Below are 16,454 nucleotides of genomic sequence, written 5' to 3'. Positions count from 1 at the left end.
ACAATTTATATATTTTACTGAGTATGTGAATAAACGTTTTAAACTCATGCGTAAACCTTTGAGGTCATTGAGAACATTACGATAGGTAAGAGATTTCTGAGATTTTTCAGCCATTATTGCATAATAGAGTGAAAAATTGTTATCCTGTCAAGTTGGCGGCGTACAATCTTATTTTAATATTTTCAGTGGAAAAAAGTTGCGTAAAATAATTTCCTGTACCACTTCTTAGTTGTCCTCTGTGACAGTTTCAAACTGCAATAAAAAAAAAGTTTTAGAATTAATTCGACGTAGACCTAAAACTAAGTAAATTTAAACACCGTCAATTTTCTTATCAGGTGGGGCAAGTGAAAAGTTTATCATTAGAGGTTGAATTTGTGTTTTCTCATTAAGTAGCCATAAGTAAACATGGTTCGCAGTAGCATGAAAATTTACAGGAAAATGTGTTCTTTGTATTCTATTTCCCAACCGAAACACAGTGAACACATTTTCATCGAATAACTTTCAGTTTTGAGCAGAAAAACTGCTTTTGAATTTTTAATGACGACGATGATTACGATGACGGAGCGTTGAACGTTAAACTAATTGAACACATGGAGACGCATGGTAGCTCACAAATGTTTGGAAAGAACTCGTTCTGTCCGGAACTCATTCCAACGCCACCTATGGAAGTAGAATACATAAAGCGTTAGAGATCCTCATAAATTGCTGTCCTATTCTGAAGAGTTACCATATAGTCTGAAGTATTCATCGGACGTTACTCAAACAATATAGGTACTGAAACACGTTCTTTTTTTTTTGGTATGACATCTAATAACATCATGTTCTCTTTATTTCTCGAATTGATTCGCCTTCACAGGGATATAACATCTATCTTTTGTAATTAGTTTATGCGTCATAAATTATCACCCAAATGAAACAATGTCACATTTTAGATAGGTATCGTTTGAGTTCCATGCTTTAAATTTGTCATTCAAACTGTTTTCGTTCGTTAGCTGAACTGTTGAAATCGGTAAAAATTCACCCTACATCGAATCGCTTCAAGAGACACTGTTAAGGTATATGTTTGAATGTGTTTTTTTATATTATATTCAGATATAAAGAAGGATTACTTGCTACTTTTAAAATCTTTTAACTAACAAACATCTGCACCGCCGGCAATAAATTAACTAGATTTCACGTTCGCTTTCACCATTAGTGGTCCTTATGTGTGCAATCTTTCGAAAGGTACGTTTCATTACATTACACATAGAGAAAGAAAACACTTTCTTACAGAGTACAGTAACAGAGAACAGAGCATTTGGCTAGAACGATAGGATCTTACAAACTGAGAAGCTAATATCTCTTGTACGAAAATACGTGCTTCCTCCTTCCGGTTTGCTAATTCTAACTTAGAACCAATTATCGCGTATAAAACACCTTGTAGTAGAGTGTCTTGGAGCGCCAAAGACTGTAACTGTTGTCAAACTTGAGCAGGTAGGTTCCCTCGCCAGGGTAACTGTGCGATCCGGCATACACTTCGGTTTGGCACTCGCGCCTATAGATGGGGACGATGATGGAGATCGGATTCCGGTTGGCCAGGGCACTGCTCCCACTGCCACTGTTGTACTGCTGTTTGTGCTGCTGCTGACCGCCACACTCCAAATCATCCGCGCAAACCACTGTGGGAAAAGGGAGTGAAATCAACGTCAGTAAGGAAATTGAGGAATTTCTATGGATCAGTTACCGTCATCGTCCTCAAGCGTGTCGTCGTCTTCGTCACTCTCGCTGACATGCACCGAAACGTCCGTCGTCATGGGTTTGCCCCACTCGAAATAGACACCGAATCCGATGTCGTAATTATCCGTAGCGAATTCCCAGAACAAGCTGGAACCACCCTCATGCGTCGGAACTCGAACCTGTTCATCAATATAAAATGTTAATATAACAAAATGACAATGACATTCTAACAATGAAATAAACATTTAGTAATAATCATTTCGAATTCGGATAATCGAATCACCAACATAAAAAGAAAGGAAAATTGCAATAAAATAATCAAAATATTTAACACATATTTAAATATAAATATATATATATATATATATATATATATATATATATATATATATATATATATATACATATATATATATATATATATATTAGAGTGGTTCAAAAAATCGTTTTTGCTCCACACCGCTCATTCGATTCTAGATCAAATTCTGAGTGTCCTCCCAAAATTTGAGCTCATTTGGATGAAAACTGAGACTGCACAAGCTCTTTAAAGTTTATATGTGAATTACTATGAGAAAAGCAACCAATTCATTCAATCGGTCATAAGGTTTGCCCATGTGCTCTTGGGGATTAGAGCTACGTTGATACTGTGAGATAAATTCATCAGCTACAACTTTGCCGAAGACCGTTTTTAAATCGGACGCCCCAGTAGTTAGTTATTGACGAAGACGGTATGGAGCAAAAACGATTTTTGAACCACTCTAATATATATATATATATATATATATATATATATATATATATATATATATATATATATATATATATATATATATATATATATAAGTTAACGAAAACTCCTCATCAAACAAACCCACACGGACGCCAACACCTTTCAATCCAAGACGAACCGGACAATCACCACCAGAAGGAACATGCTGACCATGCACCGTATGCACCGATCGTCACCACCTGCCGACGTAGCACCACTGCATGGCAACAAAGACGGACGAGTCACCTGATCGCGGAATTTGCAGAGTCAGGAGCGTTAGGGAAATAGGTGGGTCCAACTCAGACCAGAGAAGGGAACAATAAATCAATTCGTGTCTGTACGTTGTGGAATGCACTTGTGATTCCGAATCCTCCTGTTAAATTAGACTTAGTTTTTTTAAAAAGTCTTTTCAGAAGACAAATGACTTAAGTGGCGCAGTCGGTAGGATTTTTTTTTTTTTTAAAGTATCGTAACTCGGAATAGTCCATCCACGAACGCATATCGTGGATTAGTGGTTACATCGTTAAAAAAAATTTCGCGAACCTTACGTAGAAAACATCCAGTGCTACCCGGAATTTCCTCCAAGATCGAACGGTAACCCCTTTTTCTATTAACTATCTAACTTCCTTCTTGTATATAAAAATCTTCTTAAAATCTGGGGACTGACGTTTTCTGGAAAAAAATAAAAACGTCATTCCTTTGAACAAAAAATAAACCATACTAATTCAGAGAGAGGAGGACCGACCCACGGTATCCGAATCTCTAAAATATCACAAACCAAGAAAGAAAAACTAACTTAAAACCCAACAAAAAAATAAAAGCTGATAGTGATAGTGATAGTGATAGTGATAAATACAGGGAGATGCCAAAAACAAGAAACAGGAAAATGGCCTCTATCGAAGAGGAACATTCGAACCTAAGTAACGAAGATACTGGAATCTCTGAAAGTGAGCAATTCGCCCGTCTAAGCGAAGGGCCTTCCTCGCGGACGGAGCACCAAACAACAATTGATGCATTGAAGAGAGAGGTGGCTCATCTTACAGCCCAGCTGAGCCTCCTCAGCTCAAAATTATTAGACAATACTCCTAACAACAACACTGTTGCTAGGATCAGAAATGTGATGGCAGACGAGGACGTTTTCAAAAGCCTCCAAACACCATCGATATTGAGAGATTTGATTCCGTTTGATGGGAATCCAATAAAACTGAACCAATTTCTCAAAGCTGTGGATAGGATTATGCCTATCCTAGAGCAAGCGAGAGATACACCTCAGTTTGACGTATGGATGCAAACCATACGATCGAAAATAATCGGTGACGCCGACACAATTCTTGAGCTGTACGGCACCGAGTTGGATTGGGACGAGATTAAGAATAATCTCATAGCCCATTATCACGACAAGAGAGATGAGGTTTCTCTAATTAGAGACCTTTTCTTGCTGAAGCAAATGGGAACGGTGCAGGAACTTTATGAAAAAATTTCCCACATAACTTCCCTACTTATGAACCAGTTAAATCTGAATGAAAAAAATACCAATGTTAGGCTTGCAAAACAGCAGAATTATCAAGCCATAGGCTTAAAAGTGTTTGTGGCAGGGCTATTTCCTCCATTAGGTCCCATCATCAGGGCACGACAACCAAAAACATTAAAGGAAGCTTTACGTTTTTGTAGTGAAGAAGACAATTATAACTATGTTCAAAACTTCGCAAAATCGTTCAATAAAATTCCTGCTAGTTCGACGCAAAATCAACAGAAACCGCCCACGCCCCCATTTAAACAATCGCCTCATTCGAATTTTAAACCACCAGGCTTTTTCAACAAACCAGTCTACTTCGAAACAAAACAGTTTAATCCACCCCATCAGATTAAACCACCTGGCTTCTCTAGTAATTCAAACCCAAATCCATTTTATAGATCAAATAATAATAATACTCAATCTAACGGGTTTTCTCCTAACAAATTTGGCAACAATCAGCAACAAAGTCCATCGGGCGCAAGGCCATATCAAAACTTCTATAAAAAACCTCTATCAGGTAGAACACATGTAGGGTATCAAAATCAAAACCCAAACTTCCAAATAGAAGAGGAACACTCTCAATGTAACGAACCTTGTAATACTCAGTATGATGGAGCTTACACGCAAAAAAATTGTGCGGTAAAAACTACCATTTTAGGGGGTTAACTTAAGCGCTCGCACCGGCAATTTTCAGCAGACCAGAAATGCGCTTGATTTTACCATATCTGTTGTCGAAATCAGATTGTTGTAAATTATTTCTGTCAAATGTACCAGTAATGTGGTGGGATGTACCGTAAACATAGTAAATTGGTCTGAAATTCCATGGTAGTTTCAAGAATGGGCGTAGTCAGCTACAATAGTATTTTTTACCACAGAATTTTTTCCCGTGTATTATTACAATGACCAAGATCAACCTTATTCGAACTACGATGAAATGGAAGCTAACCCACAACATTTTTACTCACATAACACAAACGTAGCTCCCTGCGAACCCGATACTCCAGAAGATGAATTAAATTTTCATATAGCCGAGGAAGCAGCGATGAAAAGATAAACAATTTCTTACCGTTTATCAAAATATTTACGAATAAAGGACCCCTGAAATTTTTAGTTGACACTGGTGCTAATAGAAATTACATTAGCCCCAAACATGTCAATTGGGACAAATGTAAACAAACTCAGCCAGTGAAAATCAAAAACATTAGTGGTAACCATCTCACTAACAAATATGTGGAGTTTGACCCTTTTGCAACTATTCCAGGTTCAAGCAAACAAAAATTCCTTGTCTTCGACTTTCACGATTACTTTGACGGTCTCATTGGATATGAGACGCTAAGATCTTTGAAAGCAGATATTCTTACAAACGAAAACAAACTTCAATTCCCCACCGGCGAGGTAAACATGTATAGAAAATATCCAGACTCAGCGGTCGTACAACTAAATTGCAACGATACTCGAGTCGTGTGTTTACCAACAGACGAGAGTGATGGTGAATTTTACTTGGAGGAAGATATCTCACTAACGCCTCAAGTAATAATTCATGCCGGAGTGTATAATTGCTCAGACAATCGTGTCTTTGCCACTGTATCAAATATCTCAAATGAGCCCACTAAGGTTGTGATCAATGACCCACTGATAGTGGAGTTGAATAATTTCACCACAACTCAAGCAACCCCAGATGAAAATTTGGTTGTCTACTTTGGCCGAGTCTTTGATCAATTGAGACTAGATCACCTCAATAGTGAGGAAAAGATCAACCTATTGAAATTGATAGCTGAATATGAACATATCTTCTATGCCGAAAATCAACAATTAACGTTTACAAATGCTATTAAACATAAGATCAATACCAAAGATGAGATACCTATACACACTAAGTCTTACCGGTACCCGTTCTGTCACAGAGCGGAAGTACAGAGACAAATTTCAAAAATGCTCGATAAGGGAATAATAAGGCCCTCGAGTAGTCCTTGGACGTCCCCTGTTTGGATCGTTCCAAAAAAATTGGACGCATCAGGGAACAAGAAATGGCGGTTAGTCATCGACTACCGTAAATTGAATGAGAAAACGATTGACGATCGTTATCCCATTCCAAATATAACGGATATTCTAGACAAGCTAGGACGTTGTATGTATTTTACAACCCTAGATCTCGCGTCGGGTTTCCACCAAATTGAAGTTGACCCGCGCGATATTGCGAAAACTGCCTTCAACGTCGAAAATGGACATTATGAGTTTTTGAGGATGCCTTTTGGCCTCAAAAATGCCCCCTCGACTTTCCAACGCGTTATGGATAACGTGTTACGAGAACACATTGGTGTTCGGTGTCTTGTCTATATGGACGACATCATAGTGTTCTCGACCAGCCTTAAAGAACATCTCGACAATCTGCGACTAATGTTCGCGAGTTTACAAAAGTATAATATGAAAATACAACCCGATAAAAGCGAATTTCTACACAAAGAGGTAGCTTTCCTCGGGCACATCGTTACCCGCGAAGGAGTGAAACCCAACCAAGATAAAATTGACATTATCAGAAATTGGCCACTCCCGAAGAATGAAAAGGAACTTAGAGGGTTCCTAGGTGTTTTGGGCTATTATCGAAAGTTCATACGGGACTTTGCGAAAATAGCGAAACCATTAACCCAAACATTGAGAAAGGGAGAGAAAATCATACACACTAAGGATTTCATAGACGCATTTGAACGTTGTAGAAATATCTTAACGTCAAGTGATATTCTCCAATATCCCGATCTGGAAAAACCATTTATTCTAACAACAGATGCCTCCAATTACGCCGTTGGTGCTGTTTTATCACAAGGCATAATTGGCAAGGACAAGCCAGTCGCTTTTGCTTCTAGGACTCTCAATAAGTCAGAGGAGAAATACTCTGCAATTGAGAAAGAATTATTGGCAATTGTCTGGGCTTGTAGATATTTCAGGCCGTATCTTTATGGGCGAAAATTTACGCTATATACGGATCATCAACCATTGACCTACGGACAGAATCTAAAAGATACAAACCACAGGCTCATTCACTGGAGGTTATCTCTAGAAGAATTCAATTATGACATAAAATATAGACCCGGAAAGCAAAACATTGTGGCTGACGGTCTTTCTAGGGTTCGAGAAGAATTGAATGCAAACGACATGGATGAAACATCTTCTAACGAATCTTCATCTGAAGATGACTCCGCAGAAACAGTACATTCCGCTGACACGGACGATTCTGCCTTCATACCATGTACATTACACCCACTTAATAAATTCAGTAACCAAATTATTTTAAAATTAGGAGTCAATGAAAATGAAACCTACGAGGAAATATTTCCTCGAATGTTTAGGCGTACCATCACAAAAATTAATTTTGGAGTACCCTATTTAATAAAAATGTTCAAAGAATATATGGACGTAAAAAGATCCAATTGTATTTTCTGTCCAGAGAGCGTTATTAAAACATTGCAAATAGTTTACAAAAATTACTTCAGCAGAGGGAAACCATTTAAAGTCTGCATTAGTCAAAAACTACTGATAGACCTAAAAACCTTGGAAGACCAAAACCTGGTAATAGAGCAAACACATACCAACGGACACCGCAGCGTCTGGGAGAATAACCAACAGATAGCCAGTCGCTATTATTTCCCATCGATGAAAACCACAATCCAACGGTTTATAAGGCTCTGTCGAATTTGTAATAAAAACAAATACGAGAGACACCCTTACAAGATAAAGTATGGCTCTACACCTAATCCAAAAAAATCATTAGAAATAGTACATTTAGATATTTTTATAAAAAACCCTAATATATTTTTATCTTTCGTAGACAAATTTTCCCGATTTGCAACGATCATACCGATCAAATCCCGCAACATAAACGATGTAAGAAATGGGCTTACGAAATACTTTTCCTTGATTGGTACTCCAAATTTGCTCATATCAGATAATGAACCTGCAATGCGTTCTATCGAGATAAGAACCCTTTTGGAAAATCTAAATGTCCAAATACATTTCACTCCACCAAACCACAGTAAAAGTAATGGAACCGTCGAAAGATTCCACTCAACGTTAGGTGAAATCTATCGATGCTTAAAACCCGCGATTCTACCCCATTACCCCGAATGCCATTTCCCAGAATGCCACCACCCCGAATTCCATTACCCCCAATGTACCATTACCCCGAATTCCATCACCCGAATGCTTTTTCCCCGAATTTACAATTATCTTCACATGATGATATTGATGACATTTCCCCATGATATTGGAATTCGGGGTAATGTCATTCGGGGTGATGGATCATTCGGGGTTTTGGAATTCGGGGTAATGGCGTTCGGCTTAATGGCATTCGGGGTAATGGGATTCGGGGTAATGGGGTAGAATCAAAACCCGCATACCCCGATCTAAATGATAAAGAACTTTTCAGAATAGCATGCACTACATACAATAATACAGTGCATTCAGCTTTAAAATTAAAACCAAGGGAAATCATGTATGCAAGAAGAGACGGAGAGGAAATGCCTTTGGACATGAACAAAATTATAGAGAATAGAAATAAATTTTATCAAGAGGTCAGTGCTCAATCGAAATCAACCCAGAATAAAAATTTGGAGTATCACAACAAGAGAGGAACCACCCATCCTACTGGAAGAAGGCACCGTGTACAACAAAGTGCAGGGTGTGCGGAATAAGGGTCGAGAAAGATACCTCCCTGTCACAGTGGTCCAAGATAACGGTAGAACGTTTGAAGACCACTATGGCCGAGAGATCCATAAAGACAACATTCGGCGTACCTGAATCCACTACAAAATTCTTGCATTCACAATTTCAGATGTGGATTCACCTAACGACTCTGACATGCCTGATCATTACGACTACATTATCACAAACTATACAGCTATACGACCTCACGAGAAACCCTGGACTACTAACGATACAATCTGGTAACACACTCATAAAGACAGGACGACACCGCATCTATCATGCCATTGATTTAAACAAATACAAACCACTTTTGGACAACATCGAACTCGCTGTCGATGGACTCAAAATTTTCACCGACTTCGACGACCTGACATCCATGCTAAGAACAAAGTTGGAAGATGTTAAAACCTCATATAGGAAACTTAACCCATTAAAACACAGTAGACGGAGGCGAGGAGCTTTCAACCTGCTAGGATCAGCCATAAAAGCCATAACTGGAAATCTAGACGAAAATGATTTGCATCAAATAAATAATGATATCGAAGAACTAAGAGGTAGCAATCAAGATTTAGTCAGACAAAATAACATTCAAGTAAAATTAAATAGACATTTAGAGAATAGAATCAATAAAATCATAGACACGGTTAATAGAGAACAGAGTATCATCAAACGGCAAATAATAATAGCTAGACAGTCATTTATAAATAACAAACTGATAAATCAGAACTTTACGACTATCCGACAGGCTTTTAAAATTTCCTATCACATTGACCTTTTACAGAAACACCTAGATTCTATTTTTGAAGTTATTCAGTTATCAAAAATCCACATTATATCAAAGAACTTCTTGGAAACAGAGGAAATTAAATTTATTTCAGAGAAATTAGAAGAACAGGGCATAACAGTTTTGAATCCCGATCAGGTCTACGATTATCTGGACATCCGTGCTCTTTTTAAGGGCTCAACACTCTACTTAATAATCGGCATCCCACAAATTTCGCCCTTGTATTTCAATAATTTGATACTGGAACCCCTACCAATCAACGGTAGAACTATTAAATTACCCTGGAATCAAGCAATAATACACAACAACCTGACCTACTTTCTCAAAGATGAATGTCAAAATATTGGAGGAAGCTCTCTTTGCAAGGAAGATACGCTTGAAGACATCTCAGGCGATGAATGTTTCTCAAAAATCATAAGAGGACTCCCCGGACAATGCAGCTTTACAACCTATAGAAGTCTTGACCATGTTACTAGACTAACAGATAACCACGTCATAGTTAAAAACGCATCGGTCACACTATCATCCAGCTGCCTGCAAAACAAGCGAAAGCTTTTTGGCACAACCTTAATATTCTTCTCAAACTGTACCATTTCAATAGATGGGAAGAATTTCACAACTACTGCATTTTCATCGAAAACGCTACCAACAATAATACCCATGGACGGAGTAAAAATTCAGCAGACAGACTTTGAATCAACCATAGATCTCAAAGATCTGGAAAAATTGCACATCGAAACCCGAGAACAACTTCAGATCATCAAATACCAACATTCTCTCCGAACATCCACCAGTTTGGGGCTATCTTCCATTTGTATCATTCTAGGCATTTACATCATTATCTACACTCGGTGTAAGAGAAAGACGTCGCCGGAAGATTCCAGCCTGATCATCAACGTAGACACACGAGACAACACAAAAACGACAAACTGCAGCAAAATTGTATCGGGACGATCCAATCTTCAGGAGGGGCTAGTTAACGAAAACTCCTCATCAAACAAACCCACACGGACGCCAACACCTTTCAATCCAAGACGAACCGGACAATCACCACCAGAAGGAACATGCTGACCATGCACCGTATGCACCGATCGTCACCACGTGCCGACGTAGCACCACTGCATGGCAACAAAGACGGACGAGTCACCTGATCGCGGAATTTGCAGAGTCAGGAGCGTTAGGGAAATAGGTGGGTCCAACTCAGACCAGAGAAGGGAACAATAAATCAATTCGTGTCTGTACGTTGTGGAATGCACTTGTGATTCCGAATCCTCCTGTTAAATTAGACTTAGTTTTTTTAAAAAGTCTTTTCAGAAGACAAATGACTTAAGTTATTTAACATTACCTACACTTTACTAGCTGATGTAACTAAGTTTATAGTATGCTCCAGTAGCATATTTTAGTTCCAGTAGCATACTTGCAAGCACGAACGATCAAACAAGTGACAAAATTTAGCAACATCATTAACACTACATGGCAAGGAGGAATCACTGGAGAGATTTTCCTGAAAGAATCTCTGGAAGAGTCTCAGGAAAAATTCGTGTAGAATTCTGAAGTAAATTGCTGAGTGAATCAATGAAAGATTACCTGGGTTAATTTTAAAAGGGAACTTTGAAGGATTACCTGGACGACAAGTGGAAACAATCAAAATTTCACCGATGGAATATTTTGAAATCTTCCGATTATGAAAATATAACCCAATTACTGAACTCTAGTGAATAAACCCGAGGTATATTCGATTTGCATGATCTACTGGTTTAGACATAGCGTGCGTCAATCATCATTTCACATAAAAGCCTCGATGTAAATATCAAGAATAGTTAGTGTACAAGGATATGTCCCAGGGCTGGATATCGTCCAAAAAATAACATATCGTGATACAACAAGCTGTTAATAACTAGAATTATCATTTAGGACAATATCGTTAGGGATAATAGAAATTCGCATTTTCGCGGAAGCATCAAAATCCACGAAATTTGGCCTTCATCGCAAAAAATAGAAATATAAGTAGTAGAACGTTACTGGCGCTGTTGTAGCAAAAAATGTATTTTTATTGGTACTTATAATTGATGTTTTTGATTGATTGTTTAGTTCCATGTTGTAGAGAATGTTTTATTTTAGTTAAAACAAATTATTTGACACTTATAGACCCGGTCACACGAACAATCGCGACATTAGCATTCTAAGGCTAATGTCCCTACTTCGCAAAACGAGTCGAAGTTTTATCAAAAATGTTCGAATCGTTTAGTTTCAAGTTGAATGAATTTCTGGCTTGCATCGTATCAACCAAAATGCGTAAAACTAACAAACATAATAACTTTGAGACACTTGGGGGCCCAGATAGCCGTAGCGGTAAACGCGCAGCTATTCAGCAAGACCAAGCTGAGGGTCGTGGGTTCGAATCCCACCGGTCGAGGATCTTTTCGGGTTGGAAATTTTCTCGACTTCCCAGGGCATAGAGTATCTTCGTACCTGCCACACGATATACACATGCAAAAATGGTCATTGGCATAGAAAGCTCTCAGTTAATAACTGTGGAAGTGCTCATAAGAACACTAAGCTGAGAAGCAGGCTTTGTCCCAGTTGGGACGTAACGCCAGAAAGAAGAAAGAAGAAGACACTTGTATATTGCGTCCAGTCCAGTATTGGAAATTATATTGAGGATCATTTTTTTCTGAAATACATTTTAAAACTCAATTGCAAAATTCGTGTTCATAGTTAAATTAAACCGTTTGTGCAAATCAGTGCACAAGTAATCAAATTCCTCACGGGACGCCTCTGAGTGGAATTAAATGGTACATTTACTTATAGGTATTTCACTAAACAACTCGAAGATTTTTTACCTTCAGTAAAGTTATTCATAATAACATTTTCTAAAATCTCAAATGAAATAATTTGATTCAAATATTTAGAACTAATTAAAAGCCATCCTATCTAACTTTTTTCTAAGATTCGAAACTCAATTAGTAACATGTTTTTCAATACATCATACATGTAAAATCAACAGACGTGTTACTCACCGTAATTGTATCACCATGTCCAACCCGAATCACACCATCGCCCTTGCCGGAGGTCACCTCTTGCTTGAACAATTTCACGTCCGGCTTTGTCCACATGTTGGCAGGACTTATGACTGCGTACTCTGCAATATTGTTTAAACTTATTCGATAAAAGATCTATGTCAATCAATACTACCGACTCACCTCCAGACTCGTCATCGCTATCGCACTGTTCCTTGTACTCTAGCTGGGTGTTCTCTTTGGCACTGGCTGCCTGTTCAGTTTGAAATCCGGCGTGCTGTTCCGTCACTTGGTTTCCAGCGTCTACTTCTGCCGAATCGCTATCCACGCTTGTGGCGCGCATGTGAGAGAAATTACTGGCCACTTGTGCTTGCAGTTGCTGCATATACTGATGATAGTGCTCGTTCTGCAATTGTCGAATCAGAACTGCCTGCTGTTCAGGATTACCCGGAAACTGCTTCTCGGCGTAGTCCTTAAACTGATGATAAGTTTGTTGATTCAGAGCATCCTGCAGCTGACGCCTCTGGATCTCCTCCCGATTCTTCTCGTCCTCGATTCTCTTCAGCTCGGCCAGTTTCTCTTTTTCCTTCTCAACTTGTTCCCTTCTTTTGGCTTCTTCTGCCTGTGCTTGTTGTGCTTTTTCCTCGCGATCTTTCTTGATCGCCTCGACGTACGGTTTGAACTGAGGACACAGCCGGTCCAACAAATCTATGAACCCTTCCATGGCCTGAAGCTTCGTGATTGTACCCAGATGCTGCCAAGCAATCCGTCGATCCTTCCCAATCACGTCGAACATTCCCAGCTGAGGCGCCTTGCCGGGATCCAAAGGACCATGAGCTGCTTGCTGTGTGAATGCCACCAACTGCAAGTAAAATATAAATCAATGCTATGAGAAACATTCACATGTAGGACACATGGGTAGGTCAGTCAAAGGATTGTCCTATTAATGATTTTATAACATTTTACAGTCTTGGTTTCAAGTTGGTTAACACAACGTCAAAAACGCAGGACAATGAATAAGGGGCGCTCAAATGATGGTTTGCCAGGGGCGCCATGAGGCCACGCTACGGCTCTTGATATTGGTAGAATATTAAAAAAGTACGTCGATATTCATTATGTCAAAATATTCAAAGATTATTTTAAGTAATGACAAAAAAGAAATGTATGTGCATATTAAAGTTATATAAATTAGGATGGATTTATGCCAACACTTGAAGTGACGAATCATCCAGTTTGTTTCGACATTACATTAACGTAACGTTGCCACGATAAAAATGTGTTATCATAAGCATGAAACGAGCTCACCAGATGGTAATCCATCCTCGATTAAACCCGAACATCTTTTTGCACTCGCACAACGCGAATCGGACACGATTGATCCTGATTCCGTCGCTCACCCGACAGGAGCATGCAGAGCAAACAAAAGATCACACACTACTCATTCATCTTCTGTTTCTGAACGTGCATCCCCCGCAATAAACATACCTTCAAATTATCTTCGTAGCTCAAGTGAATCGCCTTGCCGGATTTTTCTGCAAATAACACCCATTAGTAATTATATTCTCGCCTCATCAATTACTGATAACAACACCTTACCCTTATAAAACGCACAGGCCATCTTGTACAATTCCTTCAGCGGAAGATGCCACTTTAGGCTCCGATTGTCGCTCTCGGTGTCGGAGCCGCTACCCTGATGGCCATCCAGCGGAGTCAGCGAAAGGTTCCGCAGCGTTTGGTCCAAATTATCCGGGCTGACCATCGTTATCAATCCTCCTCCTCTCCCTGTTGGTCTTTTTTTTCGGTCTGCCTGTTTTCGCGCACCTCACCTTATTACGGTACTCTTCTCTGTTGCCGAAGTGGGTCGATTGGACGAATCTGCTCACCGTTTTGTATTTTTCCACTGCACAATCTGTTAAATGGCGTTTATATTTGCTAAGCTAATCAATTTTCAATCAAAAGTTTGTATTATTCTGCGAAAAATAAAACTTACACGTATCTTTTGCTGATATTCTGAAAAAGTGATATTTTTTGTGTGAAAATGAAGAACTGTCAAAGCTTGAAGGCAATCATCGATTTGATTTGTTTTACTGATGTCGCGCTACAAGAGCGAATGATCGATGTTTTGTTGCGCACACTTTCAAGATGCATCACGCACGCTTAAAAAGTTCAACACTCTTTTCAAATGAAGCACGGTTATAGCACAGATCAGGCCCATAGAGCGCTGCATATGACGAGCCTAACCTCACTTATTTGACAGCTGCTGGTCCTGTTGTTTACGTTTCGGACTTAATCGTTTTTTCCATCATTTTTTCATCTTCGCATTTCTATCACCAGCATGCTGATGGTGACGATTTTCCACGGTAAGAAGATAGAATAATACGATCCGTGGGTATCTGCAGTGGATTTGACCTCTCCTCGCAGCAAACTTTCACGAAATTAAGAATGATTCGAAAAAAGTACTAAGTCCAAACTGTAAACAACAGGACCAGTATCTGTCAAAATTGATGCGTGACGTCACAGTGCAGTGGAGTATGGCAAGGGATGGCTTCAAGCGTAGTCAACATCTGGATGTGTTTACCCATTTTCGGGTAAATTTATTCGCTAGCAGGCATTGAAGATGCGAGCGAGCACTGTGAGCGCGATCCTGAGATGATCATAGTACCCATCCTTTGTGAGCGAACTGTGTTGCTCAGTCAGACTTCAATCAGTGATCACGAGAAATCGTTGCCAAGATAAACAATGAGCTGGAGTTTTTGTATAACCAAATCAAAGTGTGCGCCTTCAAATAACAATGACACTAGACGCTTAAGGGGGCAGGATCCGTCATTGATTTCGGAATTTTCAAAAGCAGTTTTTTCGTTCAGAACCAAGAAAATGTACAGGAAAATGTGTTCACTGTATTCAGTTCTCCAACCAAAACACAGTGAACACATTTTCTTCGAATAATTTTTAGTTTTGAACAGAAAAACTGCTTTTGAAGTTTCGACGATGACGATGATTACGATGACGGAGCGTTGATCGTTAAAAAAAGCGTTATTTGAAAATATCACACAAATCCGTGCGTTGTTCAAAAGAAGTGATGTTGGATGCTCCAACTGTAATTTTCTGGATAAATTTAGTTGCTTTTAAATAAAACTAAAAGGAAAAATGTCGAATTTGTACGCCATTTCTAGGAATTACACAACCTTATGAACTCAACTCTCAATACCTGAACGGTCCCAATCTAATCTTTTTCTACTATTTTTTTTTGCGGGTTGTCTTTAAAACAGTGCAGTGAAATTTTTATTTAAACGATTGGTGTCCTAATGTTAAATGCTAGTTCATCAATAATCCTAAAGCCGGATGACCCACCCACCAGCCAGTCCGGATTGGATTTTGAACGATAAAAGAGATCCTGGTAAATAAATCGTGGATACCGATTTCACGCCTCTATTTTTCCTAATCCCTTTTTGGAACATTCCACGTTACGGAAGTATTTCCGTTCACTTCCGTTTTGAGTAGGAGCTGGAAAATTACCAATTAGTTTAAGAGAGGTGCTGCGTTATTTCACTTCACAATACAAATACCTTTTGTGCTTTTAAATTAATTAAATAGTAACCGTTTTCAATAAACTCAGTTGAATTTTATTGATGAGCGACAACGATCACGTACCGCTGTGTAGATAAACATCAAAGATCACTGAGTTGTGTTGCTCACGGCCTACCTCTATAATGAGCATCAAGTTAGCATAAAATCAGCTGATTTTTGCTCATGATCTGATCTTTTTCAATGCCTGTTCGAGAGCGTAATCATAAAGCGAAGTATTGTTTGCAAATGTTTGCTCTCATCCCAAAACCATCGTAATATCGAATGTGTTTCAACTTTTTGTCACATTATTGGCTGATTTAACGATAATAAAACTCGATAACAAAAACATAACAAACATTAAACAAAGCAATGATTCATGCTTTC

General features: G+C 38.9%; 1 protein-coding gene across 3 annotated transcripts; it reads right to left on the bottom strand.

Annotated features, from left to right (window-relative positions):
• Positions 1–848: 848 nt before the first annotated feature.
• Positions 849–14,603, bottom strand: LOC5567855 (Golgi resident protein GCP60). Of its 3 annotated transcripts, none has more exons than XM_021849386.1 (7): positions 14,494–14,603; positions 14,100–14,412; positions 13,989–14,035; positions 12,687–13,365; positions 12,504–12,625; positions 1,724–1,895; positions 849–1,658 (listed from the first exon to the last, which is right to left on the bottom strand). In XM_021849386.1, exons 2-7 carry the CDS (start codon positions 14,260–14,262, stop codon positions 1,399–1,401), a joined length of 1,443 nt encoding a protein of 480 aa, XP_021705078.1. In that variant the 5' UTR covers positions 14,263–14,412; positions 14,494–14,603; the 3' UTR covers positions 849–1,398. The 3 variants fall into 3 exon arrangements, with proteins under 3 accessions (XP_021705078.1, XP_021705079.1, XP_021705080.1); XM_021849387.1 differs by having other exon boundaries at positions 14,100–14,440; positions 14,494–14,557; XM_021849388.1 differs by having other exon boundaries at positions 14,100–14,435; positions 14,494–14,552.
• Positions 14,604–16,454: the final 1,851 nt, after the last annotated feature.

Source organism: Aedes aegypti, chromosome 3, assembly GCF_002204515.2.
Source record: "Aedes aegypti strain LVP_AGWG chromosome 3, AaegL5.0 Primary Assembly, whole genome shotgun sequence".
NCBI classification, from domain to species: Eukaryota; Metazoa; Arthropoda; class Insecta; order Diptera; family Culicidae; genus Aedes; species Aedes aegypti.
The sequence above is the reverse complement of the archived record's forward strand: the minus strand, read 5'-3'. Positions and strand labels throughout refer to the sequence as shown.